Source organism: Delphinapterus leucas, chromosome 17 (assembly GCF_059928025.1).
Source record: "Delphinapterus leucas isolate spDelLeu-1000000601 "Yukka" chromosome 17, BTC_Dleu_Yukka2, whole genome shotgun sequence".
Lineage (NCBI taxonomy): Eukaryota > Metazoa > Chordata > Mammalia > Artiodactyla > Monodontidae > Delphinapterus > Delphinapterus leucas.
The window spans coordinates 29,126,924-29,149,658 of record NC_143145.1 but is presented as its reverse complement, the minus strand read 5'-3'; the positions used below and the strand labels follow the sequence as shown (position 1 = coordinate 29,149,658).

General features: G+C 37.1%; 1 protein-coding gene across 1 annotated transcript in view; it reads left to right on the top strand.

Moving 5' to 3' along the window:
- Positions 1 to 571: 571 nt before the first annotated feature.
- The window catches only part of PKHD1L1 (PKHD1 like 1), a 156,210-nt gene continuing 134,046 nt past the window's right edge, over positions 572 to 22,735 (top strand). The window contains 8 exon segments of the mRNA XM_089898812.1: positions 572 to 719; positions 2,601 to 2,690; positions 11,586 to 11,730; positions 12,872 to 12,980; positions 17,208 to 17,265; positions 18,503 to 18,596; positions 21,664 to 21,717; positions 22,276 to 22,349. Coding sequence (XP_089754938.1) covers positions 647 to 719; positions 2,601 to 2,690; positions 11,586 to 11,730; positions 12,872 to 12,980; positions 17,208 to 17,265; positions 18,503 to 18,596; positions 21,664 to 21,717; positions 22,276 to 22,349 — 697 coding nt within the window. The 5' untranslated portion in view covers positions 572 to 646.

The window sequence follows — 22,735 nt, the reverse complement described above, 5'->3', positions numbered from 1 at the left end:
GTTGAAGTCTCTAAGGCGCGTGTTTGGGGACGTGCCCAGAGACCAATAAACCTTAGTATGATTGTCAATAAAAGGGAGAGCACGAAATTATATGAATGGGAAGGGGGAAACTGTGTGGGGTTTGCGTATTAGGTGGACTTTGAGGCTCACCTGGGGATGATTAATAACCAAGGCAGGCCGGCAGAGGAAAGTGTACAGGTCCAGAAATGGCCGGGGGCGGGGAGGAGGGAAGAAGAAGAGAGAATGGAAGGAAGGGAGGAAGAAAGGGGGTGAGAGGAGGGGAAGGACGGGAGGGAGGACAGAAGAGGCGAGATTGTCGGCAAACTTGCCTGTTGACCTCTCTCGCCAAGAAAAAGTGGGGCTCTTACACCTGCGGAGGCAGCCGTGGGGCGTTAGCAACCAACTCTGAGTGTGGAGGTTCCATGGTTACTGACGGGCCGGGGCCGGCTGCGTTCCCGGGTGAGGGGGGCGTGCGTCTGCGCGTAAAGCCAGGGGGCGCCCGGGCGGGCGGGGGCGGGGCGGCCCTGGGGCGGCCGAGTCCGCCTGCGCGCGTGGGACGCGGCGGGCGCGCTAGCCCGCAGAGCCAGGGCGCTGGCGGCGGCTGCGAGCGAGCGGCGGGCGTAGGCTCTGCGGAACTGGCGCCGCGATGGGACACCTGTGGCTCTGGGGGACGTGGGCCCTCTGGGGGCTGCTCCTGTGCGTCGCAGACCCCCGCACAGGTAACCCAGTTGGGACGCCAGGGAGGCAAGCCGGAGAGGTCCCTGTAGACACAACCCCCGCTGCCGGTGTCGCGGGAGAGGCTGCACCGTCTGGCACTGGCCCTGGCCCTGGGACGAGGCTGAGCGTGCGGCTGCATGGCGATCCTGGGGACTAGGTTAAGCATGGCGATCCTGGGGACTAGGTTAAGCTCTTGCCACGAGGGTTGCTGCTTGAATTATGGAACTTCACCCCCTCCATCCCTGGTCACTCAGTTGAAAGAGACGGAAATTTGGCTGGGGCTTGGGGACGCAACCCAACTCCTCCCTTTTCTCACTCTTGTTGGGTCCCTTCCCCTTTGAAGGGAGGACAGGGTCTCCCAGTGAGATAGGAATGGGTCTTTGTGGCGGGTGTCAGTCATTTCCAAGGGCAGCTGCCCAGGGCCTTCAAAGTAATACCCAAGAGAGGGCTGGGAAGAGACTGATAAGATAAGAAATTGGAGTTGTCCGTGGAGATAACGGGGAGGATGAACCTGAGATAGGTGAGGAACCGCGCTTCTACGAGATAGGATCCGAACCGCGCTTCTACGAGATAGGATCCAGCTCCCTCGCTGGAGTTTCCTACTCTTGGCTGTGGGCTGCTCGAAGTTACAAATGTGCCGGCAGCATGAGCAGCCTTGGAGCTCTTGCCAAAGACAGACCCACAGCGCAGAGTCATTGGGTCTGGGGGGTAGTCATCTTTATGCTGGAGAGCTTTTGCTATTGTAGGTGAAGTCCACACTAAACTTTTCTCAGGCAGGAATGAACTCAATCATAATTTCTTTACCTTTTTCTCATTCATCCGTTTCAAACAATTTAGGTGGCTTTTCTTTGTGTTCCCACTTAAATTTTTCCACCTATCCTGAGAATTTGTTACTGGATCTAATAATTACCAGATCTGTACAGTTTAAGCAGAAAATAAATCTTTTTAGCCATGATGTAACTTTGAGTTATTTTGAAGCATTAATTTCAGTTCACCAAAGAAGCTGCTCACTCACCCCTGTGTTTGCAGAGGCGCCTCTTTGTCTAGAAGTCTAGAAGTCTGTCTTTCCCGTAGTTGGTCCAGTCTAGCTAATTCATGTTCGCTCTCCCAGATGCAGCAGGAACACCCTTCTTTCAAGAAGCAGTGTGGATGAAATGCCCCTTCTTAGGCACGTGGCCCCTGTGCTCTCTTCTGTCACTCTGGGCTCCCTAAGCTGAGCTTTTGGGAAGTTGGGACTGTCACAGATTTTTAAATGCCCAGGAACCTAACACTGTTTGTTGAATGAATTAGTGACCTTTACATTAAGAACTCACTGTCATCAGAAGGCTAAAAAGGTCCCAGAACTGATCTTCCCTGAAGTCTTACTCTGTCACAGAAAACAATTACTTCTTAAAACACAACATTCCTTTTTTGTACCTAGACTATTCTTTCAATTTACCTGGCTTTGCATTTCTTATGGGCTTTGATAATGACCTATTTCTCCACAGAGCTATTTCTCCAGCGCTGTCTGCTGCTGTGTGGGCTGATAGCTGTAGTTACGGAACTGCAGCTAGCAGAGCACTACATGAAATTCAGGGTCTAATAAATGTTTTATAATATGATAGGTAAGAATAATGAAAATGATCATGTATTATTCCTCTTCTTTGTAGCATGTAAGACAGTGCTTTGCATAAAGCCAATGAGTATTAACTAAGTTAATGACTGACTCCCTGTCAAGTCACTGGTTAGTAATAGAACCAAAAATAAAACCTAGGTGTATTTACTTTCTGTCCTATAATCTCCATGATGTTTTTCTTACACCATTGTAATTTGTGGTACAAAATTTGGCGCTTGAAATGAAGTACTTGATGCTTTTACTTCTATTGTACTTTAATATCTTTCAGATGGCTCTAAAATAATTCCCAAAGTCACAGAAATAATACCTAAATATGGCAGCATAAATGGAGCAACAAGGCTGACTATCAAAGGAGAAGGTATTGTTGCCTTTTTTTTTTTCATCAGGGTTGAGGTATTTCAAAGGCTGTTTTACATTTAGAGATTTACGGTTTTTTAAAAAAATCCACTAGAGTTGCTTCTCCATTTGGCCAGAGTAGTGAAACTCTATCCTCTTTGACACCTAAAAAAACCCCTGAAAGTCTCTATCAACCTGACCATCTGAATTTGTATCATAATTACTTGCTGAACTCCAAGGTCTGGAATATAATGATTGAATTGAAAGAAACATCTTTAACCCAACTCTGCAGTTACTTACTTTGTTCTTCATGGGTCTAATAACATTTATCTTTTTATTAAATATAACATTTTGGGGGGTTCTGGGAGTAGGATGTTAGTAGGAGGGTATGATAGAGAAATAGAACGGTAATGAATGGAGAAAGACAACTGAAAGCAAAGCTTTGGATCCCTTCTTCTGCCACCCAATCCTTATCATATACTTCATCAAAACATGGGTTATGTGTAACTCTCCTTCTCTCGTCTTGGGATGAAAACAAAGTAGGCAATTAGGGAATATATTTAATAAGCAACTGTTCCTAGGATTAAATAGAAATATGTGGTTCTTTTAGCCATTAGGCCTTTATGATCTAAATGATAGTAGTATTAATATGCTTACAAATTTTTGAAGGTTGGGAAAGAAAAATTTTTTAAGAATATTAATAAAAACTGTTATTTCGTCTTTAAAATAAGAAGAACAGTGAGAAGTTTTTGGAATCAGAAAATTGACAAAGCAAGATATTTAATAATTCTGTTGTATGTATTGAAATGTCTTTCAATACTTCTAAGTAAAATTTCTGTAGAATTTAATCTCAATGATACACCTGAAATGGTTTGAGCCTCTAAATTGTGAACAATATGTTTTGGATTAAAGTGTGTTTTTGTTTTTTTAGAGTTAGACACCTGGAGACAATGTGTTTGTTAAAGACTTTTTAAAATGTCTTTATCCATAGCTCCCTTATATTGTATATTGCTGTTAACATTTGGTTAGATAGTGTGTTTGAAAGCTATTGGGTTTCTAACAGAGATTTAAATGCCATGAGAGAAATGTCCAAAACAAACAAACAAACAAAAAAAACAAGAAAATTGCTCAGCTATTTCCTTCTGCCTCAAGACCTGCACTTTTTCTGATCCAGGAACCATGGCTTGAGTTTAGGTACATAAACTCAGAGCATCCCTAGTTAGAAACAGGAAAAAACAAAACAAACCATTCCATTCTTAAGGCATTTTGGAAGAACATCCTTATTAACCTAGCTATAATCTTTGCTCTTTGGTAGACTTTCTGAGGCTCAGGAGTAATCCGCTTACTTAGGAAGCACAAAGTGTCACAGTGAATTTCTAGTTTTCCCATCAGTTTGTATTTCTGGATGCTTTTGGCAAAGAATTATAGAATAGTTAAATCCTATTTGAATTGCAGGTACCTGCACCCCACCCTGATGTGTCTTCTCTCTCCTTGCTTTAACCACACACTATAGGGACTGAAATTGTGGTACCTTATGTCTTTCTAAGAGGCTGAGTCTAAATACTGTTTGGGGGGCCCATGATATATACAGAATGTGTGTAAAGTAATGATAATGAACTTACAAAACAAACCAGACCTCCAAAGCTACATGAATGTGGTACTTGAACAAAGTTTATTTGGAGGAACTACATTCACATCATCCATCAGTGCTGTGTCTGACCCATACTCCATGTTTAGAATTGAATACAGAGATAATTTATTAATCACAGAAGAACACTTTCTAAATGGAATTGTAAATGCTAGATCACCTAAATGTTGGTCCCCTATGACTTTAAAATTTTTTATTTTTGTAAAGGCCACGATGAAAATGTAAAATAAATATTTGACTTGAGTTCTCTGAAATTAATGTTTTTGTGTATTCAAATGACTTTTGTCTATTTTCACACCTAATGAAACTTTACAGGCAAAAATTTGCTACTGCATTACTTTGTTCTAAAGGCTATCTTCAGGAGCCAAAGGTAAAATTTTACAATTATGTAAATATTATGTATTATGTATAATTTTACAATTATGCTGCCCAAGTAAAAGCGTCTTGAGGGCTTCCCTGGTGGCGCAGTGGTTGAGAGTCCGCCTGCCGATGCAGGGGACACGGGTTCGTGCCCCGGTCCGGGAAGATCCCACATGCCGCAGAGCGGCTGGGCCCGTGAGCCATGGCCGCTGAGCCTGCGCGTCCGGAGCCTGTGCTCCGCAACGGGAGAGGCCACAACAGTGAGGGGCCCGCGTACCGTAAAAACAAAAAACAAAAAAAAAGCGTTTTGAGCAGTGGCATGACCGTGGAAATCATTGTATTTCCTTCTAAGATGACTGATTGGATGAGGAGTGTTATCATTTTGATAAGTTCTAGAGTGTTTCTAACTTTATTGTGTTTATTACTTTATATTCATACCTTGTATTTCTCAATTGTCTTCTTTGATATTTATCTTTGTTAAAAAAAAATCTGTGAGCCGGAAGGAATAACTTTTTACTTTTGGTTCTTTTTTTTCTAGCTATTTCCCTATTACAATGTCTAGCACATATATTGTTGTTTAACTGAAGTGGTGAGTTATGTAATTTTTGCAATATTATGGAAAGCATATAGACTTTAGTCGGGTCCGACTGGCTTTCAGCTCCAACTTTGCCACTCCCACTAGGGGACTGGGACAAGTTTCTTCTCTAAGCCTCAGCTTCCTCATCCGTGAAATGGGATATTAATTCCTACCTGTTGGGTCTATTATGAATATTGAAAAGGATGATGTATCTAAGGCACCTATACATATCTGCTCCATAATTTAGAGCTATTTCATATTATTCTTTTGCATTTATCTTATACAGATGGTTTCATTTTTTAGAAGTTATGCTCCATCACACTGCACCATTTTTTCCCATTGTTTTGAATGTTACAGCTTTTAAGTAGGTTTATACACTCTCAACCCTGCTTTTTTTTTTTTTTTTTTTTTTTAACCAGAGAAACCCAAAACAGCCTGCATTGTACATGGCAACTGCTGGCTTTGACAACACATGCATTTTTCGTGATAGCAGCACAGGCTGCTATCAGGAGACCCAGGTTTGGGTGTCTGGCAAATTCTGTCTCCAGTTTTTCTGCAAAAGGAAAAAAATACATCAACATGTCAGGAATTTCCATCTGAAGCCTCGACCTTTTCTGTTTCCAGGGTACACCCATCCCTTCCTGTAATCTTTGTGCTTTGGAGTACTTCTAGAGTTATCTTCTTTATACCCAATTATTTATTTAGAATTATACTTTTAAATTAAAATTATTTTTTAAAGGTGATTCCTTTCTATTGCTTTTTAACTCTTTGGAGCTAGCTACAAAATTAGAAATATTTCTGTAGTTTTTTTTTTTTCACTAAAATTTATAATGAGAATATTTACAAATCTTATTGATTTGGTTCATATTTTCCTATATATTTTACTCCCAGGAAATATATATATATCACATATATATGAGACATATATATGTATGTGTATATATACATACATACACATATAATATTAAAACAACTCCTAAGCTAAAAACAATATATATCATCTTTTGTTGGCATTACTTTTTTAATTGTTTTTTTCTTAGGAATGCTGAAGAACAGATCTGCTGTTACCATATCACTGATGTGACATATGCCTAATAGGAAAACAAACACATGTATCACTTCCTGAGCCACGCTACAAGTAAAACTTTCTATTCTTTAGTTAGTTGCCAGCAGCCCTTCTGTGTATTCCAAACTCAACGTGAACGCCAAAGATAAGCAGAAATTGGCAAAAGGAAAGAGTGGTTTTACAAATAGCTTGCTTTTCTGTGTTTTCATGTATCTTTTCACAATTCCATTTCAGCAGTAACTGCCTTCCTATATTCAATACTGCAAACTCAATGCAAATATGTTTCACATGTTCAGTTGGTATGTTTGTACATTAGCCTATTGCTGGATGAGTCCTGTTCGGTTAAGTTTTAAGCTTAGAATAAGAGAGCAGCGTTTATTAAAATCCCTATCTTTTGTTGAGTTTCTACTTACTTCTTCTATGTATAAAGAATAGGAGAGGAGCTAAGAACATAGGGTCTGGAGGAAGTTATGTTGGATAACTGGAAATAGCTTTGTAATGTGCATTTTTAAATATTACTTTTCTCTGAATATCACAGGGGTGCCAAGCTGGCATCTACAACCTGGGTTCGAATCCTGGCCACCCACTTATTTGTTCTGTTATTTTTTTAAAAACGATATTAATACTGACTAATAATAACTATTTTGTGACTTATTATATAATAAGGATATATATTAATTGAGCTCTTAACCTGTGAGCCAGGGACCATGTTAAGTACTATATATAAATTCTCATTTAGTCTTCCTGATAATTCCTGCTAAGTAGATTATTGTCATTTTCCTGGTGAGGAGACTAAGACTGAGAGAGTTTATGTCTAAAACTAATGCTCAAGTTCATACAGCAAGGAGTTCACTGGAGCTGGGATTCTAACCCAGGATGTCAGGGTCCAAATGCCCTTTCCTGTACACAACACTGTCACCTAACATGCAATGTTAACCAGAGCTGTGGCACAGGGCTATGGCATTTGATGAACATTTGGCATAGCGAAGCCCTACTTCCAGTCCTGTGTTAAACCAGGCAGTATTCATGTTGTCTCATAGACCTTTGTAGAACATTGAAAATGTTCAGTAATTTAAAAAGCCACACCACAAACCTTTGGCAACCCCAGTTCAGCCACTTTAACTAGTAGAGGTTAATGTGAGCACATGTTGTAGTGGTGATTGTTTTGTTGAAACGTACTTGAAAACTACTGACAATTTAAGGTAAATACTTAATATTTATTTTTTTTCTAACATTAATAATATAAATACTTAGGATTTAAAGAGTTTAGTGTACCTCTCTGGGTTAACCTTTTTTTCCTGCTGATTTTATTATTGTACTGTGGGACAATGTGATCTGTAGCTAATTAAGTTATGACAGTTACATAGCTTATACATTTACATTAATGACATGGATGCAGATCTTTTAGTGTAAAAGAAAATGTTTCATAATTTCAAAAATATTTTAGTCATCAATATGGCTATACTGTTTTCTTAATCTTAAGAATTTGTGATATTCAGAGAAAAATAATATGTAAAAATGCACATATTTTTAGAACTCAGAATTTAGGAATTTTAGATTTTGAAGTAATCTGGGCAAAACATGTTTATTTACTGATTTGACTTTATTCAAAAAATATGTTATAACCTAGACCACTTTGTAGATTCACTGTGCATACTAGAATAGTATTAAGTACCTTTTTAACATTTTTATTAGAATACTTAATTTTAGGATTTAATCAATAGAACATTATCCGATTATCTTACTCATAGGTTTTATTTCAGAATTGAATGTGGTTTCAGCAATATAAAACACTTTAAAAATTATTTTATTGAAGTATAGCTGATTTACAATGTTGTGTTAATTTCTGCTGTGCAGCAGAGTGATGCAGTTATACATATATATGTAGATATACATTGTTTTTCATATTCTTTTCCATTATGGTTTATCACAGCATATTGAATATAGTTCCCTGTGCTGTATGGTAGGACCTTGTTGTTAAAATACTTTTATGTGGCATAAAAATAATTGATGTTTACTTCCAAACCTAGTTTGAATTTTCATATATTTATAGTAAGATTAAAATAATCTTCTGCTCTGTTTCACATCATCCATTTCTCAGTTTCTGTTGGATCATTCCCATCAGCATGCAAACATACTATTTCACCCACCTGAAAAAAAGCAAAAGCAAAATCATCAACTGTCCCCTTGGTCCACACCGCCCCCTTCAGCTACCCCATTTCTCTGCTTCCCTTTACAGTAAAACTCTTTTAAAGGTTACCAGTATTTGTACTCTTTACCTATTTTCCTCCATCTTCTCTTGAACCCATGCCAAGCAGTCATTTACACATTGCTCACTGAAACAGCATCTTCACCCCTGCCCCCAGTCTATTCTCACCCTGCCCCATCTATTTCTGGAGCAGCAGCTTGTGAATCTTGAAAAGACTATGTTAGATAATACCACTTCTCTGTTTTAAAGCCTCCAATGTTTCCACACTCATAAAAACAATCGAAATGCCTCCATTTCTAATCTCATCTCCTACTGTTTCTCCTGACTCATACTAATGCAACCACACTTGTTAAGCCTTGAATCCACAAACATGCTCCCACCACAGGGACTTGGAACACCCTGTTCTAACTAAAATGTACGTCCCATAGATATTCTCATGGCTTACTCCTTCTGAAAAGCTTCCATGACCATCTATGACAAGTGCCTTCTTGGCATCACCTCTGATATCATAAATGTTGCAAAGTATTCCCTGGGCTCTTAATTTACTTTCAATGTCAGCTTCCCTGGTAGGCAGAGCTGTGAGTAGTATACATGGTCAGTAACTTTATAAGGAGGAAAAGGTGGTCCAAGGTAAAGATATACATCAGCTCCTGGCCTGTGGCAGATGACTTGACTAGTACAAGATTGGAAAATCAGAAATAAGAAAGTCTTGGAAAGAGGCTGGTGAATGCACTCACGACAGTGAGCATGCAGATCTATAGGTCTCAAGTTAATTTCCACAAGAGAGTATCCCCAGCCGAGGAAATGGAACAACTAGGTCGATTGGATAACTTGTTCAGGAGCTTCTCTCCTTGGCCACCTGAGTGCTTGTGCAATGGGCCTCTGAACAGAGGGCCATTGGTAAAGGCTGTGCATGGACCAACACCAGGGACTCCCTTTTACCAACACTAAGCTACCTACCGCTGTTGCTGAATACCTGTTCTGTCAGTAGCAGAGACCAATACTGACTGTCAATGGGGACTGTCCCTCAAGAAGTACACCCAGCCACTCAGTGACAAGTCGACTGCATCACTCTCCTTCCCTCATTGACAAGCAGAGATTCACTGTTTCTGGAACTGACACCTATTCCAGATATGGGTTTTGCCTTCTCTTTCCACCATGCCTCTGCCAGCCTCATCTTCTGAGAGCATACAGAGTCTGAATTACTGCCATGAGATGCCATAAAACAGGGCCTCAGAACAAGGAACATATTTTATAGTGAAAAAATAGTGATAATGGACACATGACCATGAACCCTGCATCACCCTGAAACATGTGGCCTAATAGAATGATGAAACAGCCTACAAAAGGCAAGACTAAGAACCCAGCTTGGGAGCAACATCCTGTGGAGTGGGACGCTGTGCTCCATCATGTGCCATATGCACTGAGCCAATGGCAGATCCACACTGTTGTTTCCCAACAGATAGAATACATGGAGCTGGGAGTGAAGGGTTATTCCCTGTCATTATCACTCCCAGTGATCCAAAAATTGAATCTGTGCTTTCTGTCCTTGCAATTTTAGGTTCTGCTGGATTCTGGGTCTGAGTTTCCAGATAGAGGATGCTTCTGCCAGGGGTCCCAATATGGGTTCCACTGAACTGAAACTACCACTACTAACCGATCAGTTTGAATTGAGCAAACATAAGTAATAGACTGGTAGAGATGGTCCATTCTGATGATTGTGAAGAGGGAGGGTTGCTTTCACCTAATGCAGATAAGGAGCAGTATGTCTGGAATTCATGGTATTCCTGGAGCATCTCTTGGCTTCCATGTGCAGTGATAACTGAATAGGCATAGGTGGCAACCACAACCAAACACGGGCAAGGCAACTTTGGGCTCAGATCATCAGGACAAAGGTTAGCATCACTCCATTAGCTGAGTGCTGGCTAATGGTTAGGGAAATTACAATGGGTGATAGAGAGGGGACACGCATATTAATTATAGCCTCAGGACCAGTTGTATTACTGTGGCCTGTTGCATGTCCCACTAACCCTCTTGTATGAAATCTTTAGCAGAACTCTTAGGTGGCCACTGCCTTGTAGACCTGACAATGGATTGTACTTAAAAGTAGGGCCTGAGCATATCTGTATGGTACAAGGAATCCACTGTGTCAGATGCCTTTCTTACTCAGCCTCACATCCTGGTTCCCGCCTCTTATTCTAGCCACAGAAGTGGCAAAAAGTTCCCCATGTACTTTGACTCCATCTGTGCTTCCAGCTCTAGCCTCCAGGTCCCACAGCGTGTCTTTGTCCCAGGGCTTCTTTGATGCAGTGACTAGGGACGTTGGAACCCAGATGGCATATACCTATGTGCAGCCTAAAAGTGCAGGAAAAGCCATTTCCCCCACGGGGAACTGTCGGCTCACGGGACAGGATTTGATGAATAAATGCTTCTTCCCATTGATTCTTTGCTTCTGAGAAGCAGTCTATATTTTCCTTAAAAGTCTTTTCCAGCAAGATTGAACCCCAGCTGTTTTCAGTGGTGTCCAGGTTTTCTTCTTCAGGTTTTCTTCTCTCTTGTCCCTAAGGGATCACCACCCAAATAAACTATCTACTTGCGAGTCCTTACCTCAGATTTTGCTTTATAGGTACTCAAGGTAAGGACCCCATGTCTTATAAAATCGTGTTCCCTTTGTCTCCTCTTTCTGTGCCCTTTAGCCTGCTGTTTTCATAGTAGTTATCTCCACTAGACATAGCATCTGGTGGTATATATTTGTATATTGTCTGTTTCTCCACCCCTCCCCACCCTATTACTGGGATATAAGCCATTTGATTACAATGCACTTAACAACCTGACAAATAATAAGTTTTCAAGCATTGCTTTTATGAATAAATTAATTAAAGGCTAATTTTCATGTTTCCAAAGAGGATTACAATCATAGAGGTGAATATGAAATAGATTAATTGCTGACATCAGTACTATTTCTTATTATTTATTCAATGATGCAATACGAAATAAGTGTTGGATCTTTGAAAACAGAGTTCCATTAATAATAATTAAGTGCTTTCATTATTCCAGGTTTTGCTCAAGCAAACCAGTTTAACTATGGAGTTGATAATGCTGAGTTGGGAAACAGTGTGCAATTAGTTTCTTCTTTCCGATCAATTTCTTGTGATGTAGAAAAAGATTCAAGTCATTCAACTCAAATTACATGCTATACTAGGTATGTTTTAAAGTATCTTTAATAAAATGATTTTCATCATATCAGAACCACAGTTATGCATATTAGTATTATAATAGTTTTATCACTCTGGCTATTACAATAATGTTTTTCTGATTATCAGCTATTTTTTTCAGCTATTATTTTTGATTTCATGATGTTTAGACTATTTTATACCTTTGTTATATTCAGTTATAATACTCTTTCCACATATTGGCATGATCAAAATATATTCTAGGGCTTCCCTGGTGGCGCAGTGGCTGAGAGTCCTCCTGCCGATGCAGGGGACACAGGTTCGTGCCCCGGTCCAGGAAGATCCCACATGCCGCAGAGCGGCTGGGCCCGTGAGCCATGGCCGCTGAGCCTGCGCATCCAGAGCCTGTGCTCCGCACCGGGAGAGGCCACAACAGTGAGAGGCCCGCGTACCACAAAAAAAAAAAACAAAAAAACAAAACAAAACTATATCCTTTCCCAGGTTATTAAAGCTATTATCATTATTGATCTTTTTTAGAAGACAAATGGCCACTATTAAATTGTGATGATGCTCTTCAAAATATCAAAATTATGCCTTCCTGTCCAGTTTGATTAATTTTGTTCAGAATCTTGACATAGTCATTAAGATTAAAGATGATCATTTTGTAGATTGACATTTCAAGCTCTTTACTATAAGCTCAATTTGATGTTTGTTATTAACAACTTAGGAGAAAAAAATTAATCATTGTAAATAGCAACTTTCAGTACTGAAACAGGTAGCCCATATTTCAGAGGATTCCATCTACATTAGGCTGTTTTTCAGCTTACTTAGGGAGAAACATTATTAAAACTTTTTAAAAAGTAAAAGCATAAAATAACTGTACCGAGATGATATGTTACTATTTTAAATGATTATTATTACATTTGTTTTCCTTTTCAATAAGCACCAATGCATTAGTCAGAATAAGCATTTGCCTGGGGTCTATAATGTTAGAATTTGCAGTACAGAGTTCAGGATGGAGATCATCTTCTTTCCATAATATAAAATTGAATTTAATTGTATAACAATTAGAATTTCAGACACTTCTTTTCAAAAATGACATGTACATTAATGCTATATATTAAATAACAGAGTTTTGCATTCCTTATGTGTTCTTCATTTGCTTTCCAGAGCAATGCCAGAAGATTCCTACACTATTAGAGTCAGTGTGGATGGGGTTCCTATTGCAGAAAATAATATCTGCAAAGGTCACATCAACAGCTGGGCCTGCAGCTTCAGTGTACGTGGCATCTCCTCTCTAACTTACGTATAATCAATAGTACGCTTTCTTTCTTGCGGAACTGGGTTTTTATTTTTTAATTTTACAGATTGTTATCTATTTCCACATTAAATAATTTACTAGCATGTAGTTAAGTTTAATTTCACCCACTGTTAATTATCTTCTGTAGTAATGGAAGCTCTTTTATCATTTCGTGTTTACCTTTTTAGATTAATTTTATTAATGAATTAAACTTGTATACTTCCAAACTATTTTCTTGTTCATACTATTTGTTCTCTTTCTCCATTTCTGCTCCTGGTTTGATTTTCCTTTTTCTGTTTTCATCAGACTCACCTTCATTTTAAATAGAGACATAACTCTTTTCCCTTTCTTTGTACTTTCTAATGCAATGAGATAAGATGTGACTGCATGCAGCACAGAGCCATTCAAAATTTAGTTACCCTAAATATAGGTGTTCACTATAATAAATTTTCTTCTAAGGACCATCCCATATATTTTAAAAAATTGTATTTATGCTTTAAGTTGTCAATTACCAAGTGCTGTAATGTTCCAATGTAAGATGAAATGCTGAGGAAATTAGTTATGACTTCTGTCCTCAAGAAGCGTCTACGATTCCCAAATATATTGCCAAATATGAATCCCAAATATCTCTGGCTCCTTGCTCTCTCCTTAAATGTGGAGCCATCTTTTGTTTCCTAGAATAAAATGCCAAAATGGCTCCAAAGCAACCTAAATTCAACAAATCTCAAATTGGACTTCTCGTATTCCTCCTTAACCCTACTTTTTGTCTGGTATTTCTCACACATCTCAAGCTAGAAACCTGTTACATCCTTGGTTTCTCCCTTTCCTTCATCTTCAGCCCCAAACCATGATGATCCTACCCTGCAAATTAGCTCTAAAGTTCGTCGTCCCCTTATCTTCTTTCCTGATATGGCCTTGGTTTTGATTCTGGCCTTGTCATTTCTTACCCATTATCGCTGTAGCCTGTTGGTCTCTCTGTCCTTCTTCATTACACTGTTCACATGCAACATTCAAGACCATGCACGTTATTATTCCTTTCCCCTGTTCTAAAGAAGAAACATATTATTTCTAATGTATGTACAAATAATGTTTTATATGATTTTTTGTGATATTTCTAATAATAGGCTTCTTAATTAGAAATATATTTATTGCTATTTCTGAATAAAGTTTAACTATCAATATTATCTATAGTTAAAGTTTAACTATCAATATTATCTATTTATTGATAATTCTTACAATGGAAGATGAGAATTTAGCACCTATATTCTTACATCTATTAACTTGTACTGTGTAACACAACTCGCAAGCTTAGCTTCAAGCAGCAATAATTTATATTGCTTATGTAGCCATGGATCAGCTGTGTGGTTCTTCTGTTCTGGGCAGAGCTAGACTGACCTCTGTTGGACTTGCTCGTGTGGCTGTGGTCAGCTGCGCATTAAGTAGGAGGCTTTGCTGCTCTCGGCTAGGTGCTTTCACATTTGGGAGGCCTCAGCTGGAACAACTGAGCTGATCAGGCTTTGTTCTATATAGTGTCTGTACCCTCCAAAAGTAGCCCAAAGTTATTCATATGATGGAGGCAGGGATCCCTCAGGAGAGCAGAAGTATGCAGGGAGCCTTTAGCCCTGGGCTCAGAAATGTCACGCTCCTTGAACCACATTCTAATGGCTGAAACAAGTTCCAAGGCCAGTCCGTATTCAAGCCTCCATCTCTTGATGGGAAGAGCTGCAAAGACATTGCAGGTGAGGATGCAGAGAGAGGAAAATTATAGCCATGTTTGAGATGAAACTGCTACCCCTTCCCACCTCCAACACACACAGATATCCTCCCACTCCTTCTCTCAATTAGATTTGCCCCAGTTTGGGTTAGATCAGTATTCATAACAGGATTGTGTCTGTATAAGTAATATTCATAGCTGAAACAGATACTGTACTGTGACCACATTTCTCTCTCATACAGTATTTTGTTTTGCTTGGAGTTAATAACTGGGTTTTTATGTGTGTGTAGGTATTTGCCTAGTTTTCTGTGTATCAAACTCTGCACCAGAAATATGACATTTTTTCAATGTATTTAAATCATTAGGTAATTTATCAAATCATCTTTGCCTAAAAGACATCACTCCTGAATTCTTTTGTGCTCCTTCTCCAGTCTGGACAGCCTGTTCTCTAGATGTGCTGCACAGCAGTCAATCATCATGGGGTCTCCCTTCACCAGCTTTCTGGGGACTTCCTGCCTCTCTCCCTCATGTCACAACTTGCTCCCTAAATCTTATGTCTTCCTTTTTCTTGATTTACTACTCCCTCATGTTAGTGGAGCAAAGTGTACTTAGAAAATAAACTCCTTCTACTAATAGGTTAAAATAAAATCCTTCCAATACTAAAACTTCCATGCTACTCTCACATTTGGTTGACAGTTTAGTTGGGTATAGAACTCTAGTTTGGAATTTTGAAATCATATCTCCGTTGTTTCTTGGTCCTGTGTCTTAAACAACCCATGGTGAAGGATCATCTTTTTTAAAAGTTCCAGTCTGTTGTGGCTCAGTATTATGTAAAATACAATAAAAATGTCACAGCAATGTCCAGTTGTTTTAAACGTCTCAAAGTGCTTACCCTTACTTTTTGTTCTTATCAGGACCAATAACTTTTGCACACTTTTATTGGGTTGTTTAAAACCCTTTACAAAATTGCAGACTTGTAGCATCTAATTCTCATACTATTTTCTGATTTTATCTTTAATACTTTTTATCATTATCCTTGACTGCTGTTATTATTCAGACTAATTATTCTTAATTTTCAGAACCTTCTCCCTCATTTTCTATTTTCTATAAAATAACTTGCTCTGCCATCTTCATTGATTCTTTTCTTTGTAGATCATGTATTAAATTGAAAATCTGTTTCTAATCTAGCTCCTCAAATAATAATAGTAACTAATATGTTGTTTAATATGCACTCTTCAATTATTTTTTGCCACAGATGTAATTTATATGAGTACACTGTGGCTTAGAGAGATTGATTTACACACAACTTGGTAGTTCCTCTAGCTTTTCCCTTACTACTTCTAAAAATGATATTTTGCCCAAAGTCCATTTGACTAGGTATTATATTACTTATTACTTTTACATAGATTCTCCATTAACCATTTCTGAAGTGTGAAAGAATGAGTCTGAAGTCATTCTTAGCCTCAAATTTCAAAATTTATCTCTTCTTGGAAGTCTGAAAGAAATCTGTCCTTTTACTTTAAGTATCTGGGCATCTTTCTTTTAGGTTATTCCTGAATGAGAATTGGGGGAGGGGACAGCTGACATTTAGTGGGAGTCTACTTTGTGTTAGGTTATTTTTCTTATATAATTTTTGTATTCATGTAGAGGCCATCTTTTTCGCCACCAGAAACCTTCCTCCTCCAAAAAGCTTCAGTTATTCCTTAAAAATACAGCCCATGTTTCTGTCCTCTTCTGTTTTTCTGAGGTACCCTTGTGTTCCTGCAGATGGACTGTTCTTGATCTATTTCTAGCTTGTTTTTCTCCTACATTATTTGTTTTTAGGTGTAGATGTTGATCTGCTTGTATCCCAGTTATTGAGGAAACTTTGTCTATCAGCTCTGCTTTTTGCCGGTTCAGAATTAACTTTGTTTTTCAAATTTCCCTTTTGTGGTAATTATTTCTCATTTTGTCTTTTAAAAAGAAGTTGGCATATGTTTACTTGAATAATAATAGCCAATGCGTCAGGTGGTGTTCTAAGTATATTTTGTATAATAACTCTAGAAAATTATCGTTAGCTTAGTTACTAAAGCTTACTCTGATGAACTCTTTCCAAGTTTTGCTTCTATGTTTTTGAAAAATGCTTTGTTATTTTTCCTTTATAATCTTAACCCAAAGTAGGCTTTCTTTAATTTTATTCCACCAAATTCTTAAAAGTCTTTACCAGAGAGCCTTATTACTGTGGTTTGACTTACACTGATAACAAAAGGATGATTGAATTTTAAAATTCCAAGTAGAAACACTTTGAAATGAAGGAGGATTTTTAGGGAGTAAGGAAAAGATTTTGAATAATCAGAGTAATATTCTAAACTTTATTTCTCATATATAAAAGGAATATTTTGACAGTCATATTACGGATATTGTTCAACTATAAATAATGTAAGAAGCCGAGATATTTCACAAAACTAGGACCAAAATAGAGATGACTGCTTATCAACAATATTATTTTACAGGCAAAAAGTTTCAGAACCCCAACAATAAGGAGCATCACACCTTTATCTGGAACTCCAGGTCTGTTATATGACAGCTGAAATATCTTTTTTGTTTATAATAGTTAATTAATTTTTAGTACATAAACTTATTATGATACCTAAAAATTTATAAATAGCATTTTCTGATTATAAAACAACTAAAAAATTTTTTTAATGCTTTTTAATAGCTGCATCTGAATCTGTTATAATGTATTAAACTTTCTCTCTATTGAGCATTAGTTTGCTTCCAGTGTTTATTATAATAGCTATAGTTATACCAATGTATAATTCCAACAGGAATATATGAAAATGCCTTTTTCTATAACCTTAACAATTCTAGGTACTCATTTTATTTCAAGAATTTATGTGAAAAATTCTACTCCTATATCTTCTAGGGCGCTGGCCCTGGCTCCACCCGCTCCAAGCCCAGTGGACACTGGGTGCTGGAAGGCAGGAAGCCTTTTCTCCTTTTGTTTTTTTTTTAAAAAAAGAATTTATGTGAAGAATATAGTTGGGTTTTTTTTGAATATTTCCAGTTCTTTGACTTATGTAATTAAATTTGTATTTATTAACCATCTGTATTTCTTCTTTTTATAAATTATTGGTTCATCTCTCTTTTTAAGGCTAGTCATTTTTTTTCATATTAAGTTGCAAGAATTCTTTGCATTTTAAGAATATTAACCATATATACGTCATATAGATGGGAAATATTTTTTGAATTTATTATTTGCTTTTAAAATTTATTAGTGATGTTTCTGTCATTCAGACACTTAATTTTTATTATCTAATCTGTAGATCTTAACCTTTGTTATTTCTCCCTTTATTTTTATGCTGTAGAAGATCCCACCATCCCGATTATACAAATATTATATAAATTTTCACTTATTTTTCAAGAGTTTGTATGGTTTTATTGTTTATATTTAATTTTTATTTCACCTAGAATTTATTTCACTTTTTGGCATAAGGTAGGGATCTTATTTACATTTTTTTCAAATAAATCACCCATGACCCAAGCAATATTTATTGAATAATTCATCCTATCTTCCACGAAACACCTCTTTAAGCTATAAATACTTATAGATATCTCTTTAATACTATAATTATTTGTTCATGGTTTATTAGAACTTTCAGAACAATGCTAAACAATAGTAGTGAGCACAAGATGTAAGCGTCTGGATGCTTGTTTTATTGGGAAAACCTCTAAAGTTTTCATATTAAGTGTATGGGTATATGGATAGATAATCTTACACAGAGCTTTTTCTTTGTTTTGTTTTTAGGTACACTAATAACAATCCAAGGCAGAATCTTCACTGATGTCTATGGAAGTAATATAGCACTAAGCTCAAATGGGAAAAACGTTAGGATTTTAAGGTAAGTTTTCGATGTGGAGATGTATTCTTATAATTCATAAATGAGATGTGATATCCCATGAATAATGGGTCCAATGATATTAAAAACCACTACAATGTGATGGGATTAACTAGTGGTTTTCAGCCATATTAGAGGAAGAAAAATAGACTGTTGCCATGATTCATTGACAAAGAAGCAATGGCCAGTATACCCTTCTCTTTTAGTATGACATAATTGCTTATTTTTCTCTGATGGATTTTATTTATAGAAGGTACGTGGAAGCAAGTCCAATAGTAATTAAGCTAAAGTCACAGAACTTCATCACTGGAGAATTTTGTTACTTAATCTAACTGCCTCATTTTGTACATATTAAACAAAAACCTCGGAAGCCTGGAAGTCCATCACTTAGTCAAGGTCAGGAGGAGAACACAAGTCTCCTAACAGGCAATTTGGCACTTTTTCTACCACATGTCATGTATGGGACAGTGCTGAAACTAAAAACTGTCAATAGTTTATTAACAGGCTAGGATGTGAATCCTGGTTCCTCCATATACTAACTGTGGACCAGACGGTAACATTGGCTGGTTACCTAACATCAAAAAATACTGGTTTCCACCTTTTGGGTAGGAAACTAGCACTGTCACTAGAGTTATATTCCTCTAGCATAGGTGGGGTTATCTCAGTCCTGCCTTGAAAGACTGCAAGTCCTGTCCACTTCCTACAGAATCAGTATCATAGCTTTCAAGATGCTTCATGCTTACTGAATACATATGTAAAATGAATAAATGGATAAATAATAACTCACACAGCACACATACACATACATATGCATATATAATTTTGTAAAACATGCAATTTGAAAGGTTTTACTAAATGAAATAAAGATAATTTATCTGGCATTCTGTGGAGTAGAACTCTCAGTTAAATCACATTTGTGTGAATCTATAATATTCTAGAAATAGTCATGTTGATCTTATAATAAAAGAACTACTAAAATAGAGAAACAAATATTTAACATTTCATATGGACAGTTTAGTATAACTAAAGATTTTGTGTATTTCCATATAGTTGAGTGTTATGAATGTCTTTTTTAAAAATTGAAGTATGGTTGATTTATAATGTGTTTATTTCTGCTATACAGCAAAGTGACTCAGTTATACATATATATACATTCTTTTTTTATATTCGTTTCATTATGGTTTATCCCAGGACATTGAATATAGTTCCCTGTTACACAGTAGGACCTTGTTGTTCATCCATTCTATATGTAGTAGTTTGCATCTACTAACCCCAAACTCCCAGTCCATCCCTTCCCCACACCCCCTAGTGTTATGAATGTCTTATATTCCAATTCTTAATTTGGGTTCTCTAAGTCATCCTTTTCCTAATGATGGCAGAAAATAGAAAGTTTAACTTTCAAAGTGATTCCTTTTCTTTCTCCACTGTAGTTGAAATTTACTTCTGTTTAATACAAAGGAATGGATAAAAATTATTTCATGAAATCACAGCATCACAGTCAGAAGAGACCTCAGAGGACAGGCTACCCAGCCCCTATACTCTGGTAACCCTGAGATACTATATATAAATAGAAAAAAATTCACACACCTATTAATAGGAGGGACAAAGGTTTTAGAGCTGCATTTATCTCATTTCTACCACATTCATTGTGACACTGGGGCCCTCAAGGCATTTCACTGTGCCTGAATTCTGTTACTAGGAAACAATGGGCCGAGTTCTGGGCAGGACGTCAGGAGACCCAAGTGATCAAGCTGCTTTTGCTTCTCACAAGTCTTGTCAATTTGGCCAAATCTCCAAATTCAGACCAGGTGCAAATGATAGAGGACATACAAATGACTGAAGGACCTAGTGCCTACTAAGGCACTTTTGGTCTAAAAGATCAGGTGTGAAAAAAAGTTAAATATATGTATTTAAGGCCAAATAGGTTAGTATTACCATAGAAAGGCAAACCCAGACCACTTTGGGAATTATGGGGTGCGGTTAAGAGCACACATTGGAGTAGGACTGTCTGGGTTTGAATTCCTGCTCTGTCCCTTACTGGCTGCAGGCTTGGGCAAACTACTTAACCTCCCTGCCTCAGTCTCTTCATCTGTGAAATGGAAGGGTAATAGTTACTAACCCATAAGGTAGTTGCAAGGAGTAAGTGTGGTAAGTGCCTGTAAATGTTTGCTGCTAAATGTATTATTTAGTTGCAGCGAGGCAAGAAGTTAGAAAGAGAATATGAATTCATAAATCTCTAAAATGGTTACAGTAATTCAGTTTACTTCTTTACAACCTAATGTAATGATCAAATGAAAGAATTTGTGTGTATATTAAAAAGTTCAAAGTTCTCTGCAAATAGAAGTCCCTATTTTTTATAGTTGAGGTTTGTATCTGGCCTTATTTTGAGTATGGGATTTGCTGTCCCAGAAGCTGGGGGTTTGTTCTGATGGTGCAGAGAATGTGATAGCAGTCAGTTTACCTGCAAGCCTCCGATCTCCTTGGGTTCTATCAGCCTTAAAGCAATGGGTCGACCTAGTCAGCTGGGGAGACGTGAAGGCAGATTTTCCTCTCAGCTTCTAATCCTTCTCAGCTTCTTGTTCCCATTTCATTGACACTGATGCTGTTAGACATCCTCTTCATCCAATTACTTTGTGGGACCTCTGCTGTGGGCCTTGTTTAATTCTTATAGTATGAAACTTAACTAGAAAATTATATTTTGTATTTGAATTAATTGAACTTCAGGTGGAAGAGTCCCCATTATCTACATTTTCTATTCCCATAGTATTTATCACTTTCTAACACACCAAATATGTTATTATTATCATGTTTATTGTCATTCTCCCCAAGTTAGAATGTCAGTCCTATAAGGGCAGGGATCTTTGTTCTGTTCACTGATGTGTTCCAGTACCTAGAGCAAAAACTGTAGCATAATAAGTGGTCAGTAGATGTTTGTTGAGTGAATGAATGATGGATAATAATAAGTGATTGGGAAAAAAATATAAGGTAGCAGTAAACTTGGTGGGAGGAGAGCATTTTGAAATAATGTATTAAACACAATTTGATCATTTCCAATAAAATATTTATACAGAGTTTATATTGGAGGAATGCCCTGTGAACTTCTCATACCACAATCTGATAATTTGTAAGTAATTCAAATAATTTTCTTTAGAAAAATAAATAGTAGATACAAATATACTAGATTTAAATAGTAATTTCTAGCAATATTGCATAGCTGAATGCTTTATAACATTATAAAGATTATAACATTATAAACATTATAATGCTTTGTAATATTTTTACAGTAAATTATCAATCATTTATATAGTTAGATGTAACCTGATATCTACTATCTCCAGTATAGTATGATATGAACTGCTTTTAGATTATTTTGAGAAAGATGTTTTGAGAAATACCTTTTTCAAATAATTGTTTCACTTGGTAATGTTTTAAATTCTTTGAAAGGCATATCAATGGGGATAACCAAATTAATTACAAAATATTTAATTTTCAAATGAAGTTTTATTCAAATAACTTCAACCAAGACTGGGAAGTATTTTCATTTTACAAAAATTTTTGTTGTAGCAACAGTTTCTATCCTGATATATATTCTGAAATTCATAAGATGTTTTTAAGGGAAACACAATATTTTAAAACTTTAGTGTCAATATAAACTTTGAAATTAACATATATATTTTATTAGGTATGGTCTAAAACTAGATCACCCAAATGGAGACATGGGTTCTATGATTTGTAAGACGACTGGAACTTACATTGGTAAGTGTCAGTCGTCATTCTTCATTGTTCTCAGAAATGCCTATTTCCTTGTTTTGTATTCTCTTAGACCTCTCCTGTGGCCTCATCCCTTTTTTTTAAAATTAGCATTTCCTCTTTACCTTGGCTTCTTTTCAGTGTCATGTAAGCATGTATGAATTACCTTTTTCTAAGGTTGACATTGAAGTAAGCTTCTTCAAGTTTCTTTTTTCTTTTCTTCTGTCATCCAGATGATTCCATTACTAATTTACCTGTAGCTTTACTTTTACTCTGTTTTTTTCTCCTTGCTCTATGTACTTTAGACTCATAAACCTTTTAGTTATTGAATGAGCTTTATTCCTTCTGTCTCAGGACCTTTGCAAACTTCCCATCCTGAGAGTTTCAGATAA